At 42.8% G+C, this 10,137-nt stretch overlaps 1 protein-coding gene across 3 annotated transcripts; it reads left to right on the top strand.

Moving 5' to 3' along the window:
- The first annotated feature begins 4,627 nt into the window (after window positions 1–4,627).
- Window positions 4,628–10,023, top strand: abhd6b (abhydrolase domain containing 6, acylglycerol lipase b). 3 transcript variants are annotated; one of them, XM_086039390.1, is made up of 9 exons: window positions 4,628–4,807; window positions 4,969–5,104; window positions 5,242–5,398; window positions 6,545–6,658; window positions 6,747–6,879; window positions 7,984–8,141; window positions 8,226–8,280; window positions 8,404–8,460; window positions 9,171–10,023. In XM_086039390.1, exons 1-9 carry the CDS (start codon window positions 4,729–4,731, stop codon window positions 9,296–9,298), a joined length of 1,017 nt encoding a protein of 338 aa, XP_085895516.1. In that variant the 5' UTR covers window positions 4,628–4,728; the 3' UTR covers window positions 9,299–10,023. The 3 variants fall into 3 exon arrangements, with proteins under 3 accessions (XP_085895516.1, XP_085895507.1, XP_085895525.1); XM_086039381.1 differs by having other exon boundaries at window positions 8,360–8,460; XM_086039399.1 differs by lacking the exon at window positions 8,226–8,280.
- Window positions 10,024–10,137: the final 114 nt, after the last annotated feature.

The raw sequence follows: 10,137 nt of genomic DNA, 5'->3' as shown, positions 1-10,137 counted from the left end.
ACGAACATGTGGTGCAGTCACCAGAATGTGGCGCATCTGCGCAAAATGTACACAAAAACAAATCCCATGAAGCTTGAGCGCGAGTCGCCATTCAAAACAGTGGACGGATTCTTCAATCCGAATGCACAAAGGATAAATGATTGGCCCCAAATGCGGGGGGGGTGGGGGGGGGAAGAAGCAAGCAGCCCATTGAGATTTTCAACCTACACTTGTCAATTAGTGTCACAGATCTGCTCATGTGGTGCATGGAACAGACACATCTCCGAACACAGATCGACAACTTCACCCAGCATTCAAGCATGTGCCAGTCATTAGAAGCTAATGCTGATAGCGCTGTTAGCTAATGCCAATCTGTGCGGACAGTGCAGCTCTGCTTACTGTTTGGCTTTGACATGGTAGCTTGAAAAAATGTCCAGCTTCACCTTGCATAGCTCCAAAGTCAGAAGCAGAGAAACTCTGTGGGGTGCAGTGTGCAGGTTTGGTGTTATTTGGTGAGAACTGAACAGAATCTTGGTCTGGCATGAAAAGATGGCACATTCCCCCACTACAAGAGCAGTTATCGATTGAATCAGAAGGCATTATATTCAAGTAAAAACAGCGAGGCAATATAGTGTAACTCAACCAGCACAGATTGGCAAACCCCTGAAAATCCGAAACGTCGGCCCCAAAAAGGTGTTCGATTGCCTGTAGATGCCGCAAGATGGAGGCAAAGCACTTCAACCTGGTCAAGCGCACAATCATGAACGCATGAACCACCAATACAGTAGTTTAGTTATTCAACACAACACAAAAAGCACCTTCACATGAAGGCTCATCGATCGCGTTAGCTAGCATTGGCGCTAAAGAACACGCTAGCATAACCTGGGGCAACATCACACGCGGGCCAACAAATCAAAGCGCAGGCACTTTGGCGCAATGTGCGTATGAGGTGCCAGAAATGCTCCAAGACTGGTGCCGCAAAACGTATACGTTGTGTTTGGTTTGCTTCTCCTCCCTTCTTGAGAGGTCCATTTGAAAAAGGCCTGGTAATTATATCCGCCAGAACATCCAGTCCACCTTAAAGGTTGAAATCAACCCAAACATTTTTTTTAGAAAGAATACTTTCTATGGAGGAGCGCTAGCTGAAACACGGCATTCTGATTCATATTGCGTTTTTGGAATATGAGTAAAATCAGCCAGTTTTTAGCCATCTCATAGGGTGGCCATTTTGTCACTTCTGTCAACTGAAAATGACATCACAACTGCTCAACGACCAATCACGGCTGACCTTTCTTCTGAAGCTCAGCCGTGATTGGTGGTTACCTGAGCCCCCGAGCAGCTGTGATGTCATTTTCAGTCGACAGAAGTGACAAAATGGCCGCCCGCCTCCCCATAATTGGCTAAAAACGAGTGGATTTTGCTGCTTAACTCTTATTCCACAAACGCAATATTTATCAGAATGATCAACTAGTGCTCCTACATAGAAAATATTCTTGAAAAAAATGTGTTTGGGTTGACTTCCCCTTTAAAACCATAATGAAGTGCTGGAAAAATCAATACATCTGTCATCATATCATAAACTTTGCAGAAATCTTTGGCTTGACCCGACCTGGCAACCAGGCTGCTCACAAGCCGCCTTCTGCACATTTGGGCCATTTGTGAGGTGCCAGTGAGCAAGCCTTTTTTTTCCTGTTTATATTTAGTTGCCTCATATTTTGGATTACGTGACTCACACTTCCGGACTCGTCGTCATGTTCAAAATTTCTCGCTCGCGAGCACTGTGACCGCAATCCCTCATTCCAGTTGGCGCTCATGGAATATCTGACCTGTGCTCGTCTCCGGACGTTGTCAGCTTGTTTTGTTCTCACTGTTGTGCAATGCTGTGTCTAATCCTCCGATTAAAAACTTTTAAAGGACAACAACAATGATACTATGGTTCTTTCACCTAATTCCAAAATGTCCGTCTTTTCCTCAACAAAAATGCCATCTTTCAGTTGCAAGTTTTGAACTTGGCGGACAATCGAGAGAATGATCTCATGAATTTTACATATATGACGCAGGATCCCTTTCTTTCTCTCATCCGTGAAGTGCAATCTTTTGACCGCTTGCTTTCTGAGGTCAGACAAGCTGAGTTGATGCAACAGCTGCGGTGATACGAAGCCGCGCTCTGGAATGACGACGCTGCGCTTCTGGTGCGGTGCCTCCCACAAAGTGGGCAGCGCTCACACTAACCGCAAGTCTGCAGAGGAGGAAGCTGAACACTTCTCAACAAAATGACGTCCATGCATTTCTCAGCGTGACGTCTCAGTGGTCCGCCGCGCCATCACTGACCACGCGCCGCCGCCCTTCACTTTGTTGACGCGCCACATTGGCAAAGCTGGCTGCTTTTGAATGGTCCCGCTCAACAGGTTGTGGACGTTGCCAATGTCTGTGGAATAACATGCAAAGTAAATATACGACGCAGAGCAAAATATAAGAAACATTCCCCGGCTGGGCAAGCATCTCTCTCCATTTGTTCTGCTCCAGTTTGTTCTGTATGTAGGTCATCGGTAGAGGTCCAGGGTTGCAGCAGGATGCCAGCTCGGCACGCTATCAGAGGGTGGCAGGCTAATTGTGAGCTGTGTGGCTCCAATGTAACGATTTGCATCAATATGTGGCACCCATTGAACTTTGCTTCCATTACTCAACACCGCCATGAGTGGCCGAGGTTAAGCGAGTATTGTTTTTTGCTGTTTGATCATCAACTGACGTACTGAGAAATCGGAGACGTCTTCATGGGTTCGTGGACGCTGTTATCGTCATATAAACAGTCATCACGTAATGCAGGATCCCCCAATACATAGATGCATCCTAGCACTTGCTCATTTTTTTCAAGAATATGTTCTATGCAAGCCCACTAGTTGAAACAAGGCATTTTGACAAATATTGCGTTTGTCTAATAAGAGTTAACCCACCCGTTTTTAGCCATCTATGGGGGCGGCCATTTTGTCAATCCTGTCGACTGAAAATGACATCACAACTGCTCAGGACTCAGGTAACATCCAATCATGGCTCAGTTTCAGAAAACAGGTCTGCCGCGATTGGTCGTTAGCCGAGCAACTGTGATGTCATTTTCAGTCAACAGATGTGACAAAATGGCCGCCCCCATAGATGGCTAAAAACGGGTGGGTTAACTCTCCCCTTGAGATGGCTAAAAAAGAAGTCGATTTTGCTGCTTAAAGTGGAAGTCAACCAAAACATATTTTTTTCAAGAATATGTTCTATGAAAGTAGCCCACTAGTTGAAACAAGGCATTCTGATAAATATCCCGTTTGTGGAATCAGAGTTAATCCACTCGTTTTTAGCGATCTCCGGGGGCGGCCATTTTCTCTCTTCTGTCGACTGAAAATGACATCACAGCTGCTCAGGGCTCAGGTAACGACCAATCACGGTTGACCTTTTTTCTGAAGCTGAAAAAAGACCCCCTCATTTGAATAACATCTCCTTCAACATTTCACGCTGACATGAAAAATCCACGATCAAATCCATATTTACCTCCACTGAGAGTCATGTGGTGTTAACCGTCAAGACACAAAACTTCTCGCTGTGGCTTGCTAGTAAGCCAAGCATACGTAGTTGACTGAAATGTCGATCAACCAATAGGCAAATAGCTAAATCCAAGACACACTTTGGACCGCCCCCTCATTTGAATAACATTTCTTCATGTCAGCATGAAATGCAGAAGGGTATCTTATTCAAATTAGGTGGCGGTCCTGAGTGTGTCATGGGTTGAGCTATTCGCCTATTGGGTAGGTTGATGGTGCTCGCTGCACTGACATACTGATCAACCAATAGGCGAATAGCTCAACCCAACACACTTAGGGCGGCCCCCTCATTTGAATAAGATTTCTTTCTGTGCTGCAGGACCGAAACTGCCAAAATCCAAAATAATAATAATATATATAATATAATAATAACATAAAAGTGAAAGTAAAAAATATAATGGATTTTTTTAAAACCATATATGGAAATAAGAAAAACAAAACAATCATAATACAAAATAAAAGTAAAAAGAAATACAAAAAGAAAAAAACTAAATGGCAAAATAAATATGGCCATAAATACAAAAATAAATATATAAATACAGTAAATATCAATTTATTTATTTTTAATTTTATTTAAATTAGATTTTCTTTTTTTATATTTGGTTTTATTTTCACTTTTTAAAAATTTTTTATTTAGGCATTTTTGGTCCTCCATACATACTCTACATTGTCAGCATGAGACAAGCACTCTTAAAAAAATGTTTATGGAAGTATTGTTTAAAAAAAAACAACAACAACAGGAACTTTTTGTGATCTCAACTGGGATGTGGTGCTGCCCGCTGTGCCCGTTGTCATCAGTTAATTGCACCCACTTTGTCTCTCTCATGACACCCAGTGGTGCATTTAGTACTTGAAACCTATAAGCTCATTGTTCAACAATGCACAGTCAATATAACTCATTATTATATGAAGTTGAAGTTGTTATCAGCATATTTTCAAATTTGCTCTTGCTTAGTTGTGTCACTTTAAAAGCCTGACCGAATAATCTAGTTGCCCAGGTCCCCCACCCCGCCCCACCCCCGTGATGACTATTAATCAATGAGTTTATCTCGCGGCAGCGTAGTCGGCTGGGAGACAAACTGCACACTACAGGGATGAAGCTTTTCATTTCGGAAATCCAAGTTTACAGTCTTTCAAATGATCGCATATTAATTAAAGCACCTGCATGACTTCAGAGAAACCCGCAGACTTCAACCTGCATGTCTGCCTGCGACAACAATCAAGCAAGGAAAATCACCGGAATAGTAAGTCCACTTTTGTGTATTGATATAGTAGTCTCGGTTGGAAAATCAAAGCGTAACAATCATCTACTGCTCTCTCGACAAAATGTTTGAAGAGCATCTAAAGCGATCCTGGCATCCTGTAATTTGTGTAATGAGTCACGTGGATAATCATTGTGTTTTAGCCAGGAAAGACATGGCAGCAGAATTAGACATTGTGAATCTGTTCATAATTGCTGGGGGAACACTGGCTATTCCGCTTTTGGCATTCGTCGCATCCTTCCTTCTGTGGCCCTCGGTACTCATTAAAGTCTACTATTGGTAAGGTTGACAACGGCACCATTTCTTACCACCATATTTGAGAATGTTGTCAAAATGTTTGGATGTCTAAAACTGCAACAATCTTGTTGTATAAAATTCAAACGGAGGCGCAAAAGACCATTGCTGCTCTTGCGCAGGTACTGGAGGAGGACTCTAGGTCTCCAGGTCTACTATGCGGACTGCGGAGGCTACCGCTTCTGTTACTCTTGCCGAGGAAAGCCCGGAATGAGGCCTTCCATTCTCATGCTGCACAGCTTCTCTGCTCACAAAGACACTTGGCTAACCCTTGTTAAGGTCAGCCCGAAGTGTGGTGGCAATAGTTGACCATCACGTGATCGTATTTGTATTTGTTTATCTGCCATGTTGTACATCGGGAGGACAAGCAAGGCTTGAAACGTAGCGACTAGTAGACAGATGAGACTCGTGTTCCTTTTTGTTATGTTTTTTTCCTGCATAGCCCTGATCTGTTCATATCAATATATATTTTTTTAAATGTGATAAGATGAAAGCTAAAAAGTCGACATCCTGTGTGAAGGCAAGCGGAGACGAAACCGAGACTGTTTCTTTTCATGATTGGGAGTAGTTGATAGCTTGGCGTACTTAATCAAAAACTTCATTGACTTTTTTTTCAAACATTAGCCTCAAAGCTAAATAGCAGCATGCCGGTAGTCAGTTTAAAGAATCGTGCATTTCTAACGTGGACAAATGTTTAACATAACACCACAACAAAAATCGATCAATAAAGAGATGTTACTTTAAGAGGAAGTCAACCCAAAAATGTTCTTTACAATACTGTATTATGTTCTATGTAGCCCCACTAGCCTAAACACGGCATTCTGATTAATATTACGTTTGTGGAATATGAGTTAAGCACTAAGCAGTAAAATCCATCCCTTTTTGTCCACCTCGGGAGGCGGCCATTTTGCCACTTTCTGTCAACTGAAAATGACATCACAGTTGCTCAGGTAACAACCAATCAGGGCTCAGCTTCAGAAAACAGGTCAGCTGTGATGATCGCGACAGAAGTGACAAAATGGCCGCCCTCTGAGATGGCTAAAAACGGGTGGATTTTGCTCTACTCCATAAACGGAATACAAATTAGAAGGCCCTGTTCCAACTGGTGGCCCTACGTAGAACATATTCTTGAAAAAAATATGCTTGGGTTGACTTTAAGGCAGCAAATTCACTCGATGCCTGTGAACGCTGTCATTCATTCTTAGGGCAGTGGATTGATTGCAACTGGACCGTTGTGGTTGTTTTAGGAAGATGTTTTGACTCTCATCCAAGCTTTATCAGTTCATGCACACAGGCTAAGTAGGTCAGCTCTAGTCTGAATGTTCACGTAGAAAGAAACCCAACAATGTATCGCCCTAAGTTAGAGGCTAAAAGTATTGTATGATGTTAAAAATATGATAGATTGAGCTGTAGTCTTTCCGTCAGTACCTACCAAAACATCTGCACATTGTGTGCGTGGACATGCCAGGCCACGAGGGTACGACCCGCACCAACACAGAAGATTATTCCATTGTGGGGCAGGCCAGGAGGATTCATCAGGTACACACTGACAAAAGTGCAATGGAAACGCAGTATAGCTTTCATGTTTCCCCTCTAAAAGTCCGTTTTGTCGCCTCATTCTTCTCAGTTTGTGGAAACCGTTCGATTAAACCGGAAACCTTTCCATGTGGTTGGGACCTCCATGGGGGGAAATGTAGCTGGGGTGTACGCCGCTACCTACCCGACTGAAATTTGCAGCATGACGCTCATTTGTCCAGATGGTCAGTGTATGCGTATTCTCGAAATACTTGTGCACTCATCTTACTGTACGTCTGTTAAAAAACACAACACGGGTCAAGACAGGCTCTTCTATGTTTCTGAGCTAACGTGGAGCTAAGTGGTGGTCTTTAAAGAGGGAAATCAACCCAAGCATATTTTTTTCAAAAATATGTTCTATGCAAGCCCGCTAGTTGAAACAAGGCATTCTGATGAATATTGCATTTGTGGAATAAGAGTTAATCCGAACGTTTTTAGCCATCTCTGGGGGCGGCCATTTGGTCACTTCTGTCGACTGAAAATGACATCACAACTGCTCAGGGCTCAGGTAACGCCAATCACGGCTGATCTGTTTTCTGGAGCTGAGCTGCGATTGGTCGTTACCTGAGCCCTGGGTAGTTGTGATGTCATTTTCAGTCAACAGAAATGACAAAATGGCCGCCCCCTGAGATGGCTAAAAAGGGGTGGATTAACTCTTATTCCACAAACGCAGTATTAATCAGAATGCCGTGTTTCAACTAGTGGGCCTGCTGGGAATATATTCTTGAAAAATGCTGACATTTTTAGTCAGACAATTTTGCCATGTTTCACATATGAGTCACTTAGAAAACATTGGCTCCATTTGATTGATCACACCCATCCCCAAGGGCCCGCCCAACAAGTTGCTTGTGCCGGCTGTTTTAAACTGCGGAAATTAAGGAATGTGTGTTGTACTCTGGAATGATAATAATAATGATAATAATAATAATAATAATAATAATGATAATAATAATAATAATAATAATAATAATCATATTAAATGAGAGGTGTGCAGAGCATAATTCAACGGATTTAGTGGCAAAAAATAAATCTGTCATATTATTTGGAGGAACTTTTCATTAAAAAGAAAAACCTTGAGAGAGCGAGATTTCGTGCTCCTCTAAAGACACGGGTCTGCTAGCACTTATATGAAGCGTGACTCAAGTGTCTTTGAATGACCAAAACAGATGAGGCAAGCAATAATAACAAAATGACTTCAAAGTAAAAATCTTGGGACTACTCAACGCTGGTTATTTGCATGGAAAACAAATATGCTAGCACATGTCCATCGTCTTTTCTCAATCCCGAAGGTATCAAACACCCATGTGAGACCAAGTTCGATAATCATCTGCAGGATCTGGAACGTAGCAATTACACACTGAGTATCCCGCTGATTCCAACCACGCCTGAGGAGATGGAAGACATGTTCAGACTGTGCTCACACGTTCGCTTTAAGATACCTCAGCAGGTCAGGTTCAGTAAGCTATGTCTTCTTTTTAAACAGTGTTCAATTTGTTGCATCATTTCGAGCTGTGTGGCTCACGTTGTCTAGATTCTTCAAGGACTTGTGGACGTCCGAGAGCCTCACAACTCTTTTTATGAAGAAGGTTAGTTCATTTTGAACATTCTCAACTTTTGGTTGATCATCATGAAACACACTGGTAATTGTATCTCCTTCTCGAACAGTGTTTCTCGAGATTGTTAGTGAGAAATCCAGATATGCTTTACAGGAACACTTGCATCTCATCACTGCACCTGTACAGGTGATATGGGGCAAACGGGACCAGGTAAAGTCCATCGGTTTACTGCAGAAAATGCATGCTTAGCTTGACATGGCCCAGCTAAAATCTGTACACTGTACTGTCTCTGATACTGATGAAAAACTAGATGCCTGGTCATTCAAACGCCAGAAACTCTTATTTTGAGGCTTAAATGGCAAATCAACCCATATTTTTTTTCCAAGAATATGTTCTATGCAAGCCCACCAGTTGAAGCAAGGCATTCTGATCAATATTGCGTTTGTGGAATAAGAGTTAATCCACTCGTTTTTAGCCATCTCTGGGGGCGGCCATTTGGTCACTTCTGTCGACAGAAAATGACATCACAACTACCCAGGGCTCAGGTAACGACCGATCGCAGCTCAGCTTTAAAAAAACAGGCAAGCTGTGATTGGTCGTTCCCTGATCCCTGAGCAACTTCGATGTCATTTTCAGTCGACAGAAGTGGCAAAATGGCCGCCCCCTGAGATGGCTAAAAACAGGTGGATTTTGCAGCTTAACTCATATTGCACAAACGCACAATTAATCAGAATGCTAGTGGGCATGATGGGAACATATTCTTCTTTAATGAGCTACTGACCAAAGATTATTTGCAACACTCGTTTAATTAAAAAAAAATCCATTGTCAGGCAAGGTTTGTGTCATCTTTATTCTGGAGAATGCAAGGAACAGGTTAATATCATCATAAATATGAACAAAAATGTTTCCCCCCCCCCCAGGTGGTGGATGTGTCTGGAGCCACGATCATTGCAGAAATCTTGCCAGGGTGCAGAGTGGACCTGCTGGAGAACTGTGGCCACTCTGTGGTGATGGAGAGGCCTTGTCGCACAGCCAAACTCATCCTTGAGTTCATTATCCTGCAGCAAGAAGCAAGAGGCGGCACAAAGAAATCCTCCTGAAATCAAATTGCTCGCATTCCTGTCTGTGTGTATTTAATAAATGATAGAAAGAAAATATGGGGATCAAAGTAAGTGTGCTTGATTTGAGCGCAGGGAACTTTGTGCAGAGTTGCTCATGTCGAGGTGGCTTAAGATGAAGTCGGCTTTATGGCAATTTATAAATGCCACATAATACAACATACAATCATACAACATGTGTTGTATGATTACAGATTATTGCAGTTTTACAACATGGGTAAACATAAAGAGGAACCACAGTGTTGGAGTGGTTAGCTTGTGTGCCTCACGGTTCCGGAGTTCTGGGTTCGAATCTCAGCTCCAGACTTTGGCAAGAGGTACACATTGGCCTAGTCGCCAGCCAGTCGCAGGACGCATGCATGTTTTTTGGAATGTGGGAGAGAGCTGGTGAGAAACTACGCAAGCACCGGGAGAGCATGCAGACAGACTCTACACAGGACCTCAGAACTGTGAGGCAGATACGCTAACCAAGGGTTTACCGTGTCAGCTCCCTTACACAAATTTCTTGTCAACAAATTTGTAATGTATCAAATCACATTTGACTACATATTGAATAGGGGTGGACTTAACAAACTGTTTTTCCATCAGGTGAGTGAACTTCTGGCTGGTAGGCAGCAACAACAACACCCTATTGTGACCACCCACAGGGAACAAACCCACCAGAGGCATAACTAGGCAAGTTGCACTCTTACAATTTAGAACTGAATAAAGGTTTAGGATTAAAAGTGAAGTGTGTTTAACAAACAAGTAAGTCCATTTGGCTCGACTC

This window comes from Filicampus tigris, chromosome 1, assembly GCF_054856515.1.
Source record: "Filicampus tigris isolate MCC_2025a chromosome 1, RoL_Ftig_1.0, whole genome shotgun sequence".
Lineage (NCBI taxonomy): Eukaryota > Metazoa > Chordata > Actinopteri > Syngnathiformes > Syngnathidae > Filicampus > Filicampus tigris.
Note: the sequence above shows the minus strand (reverse complement) of the source record. Positions and strands in the feature narration are given on the sequence as shown.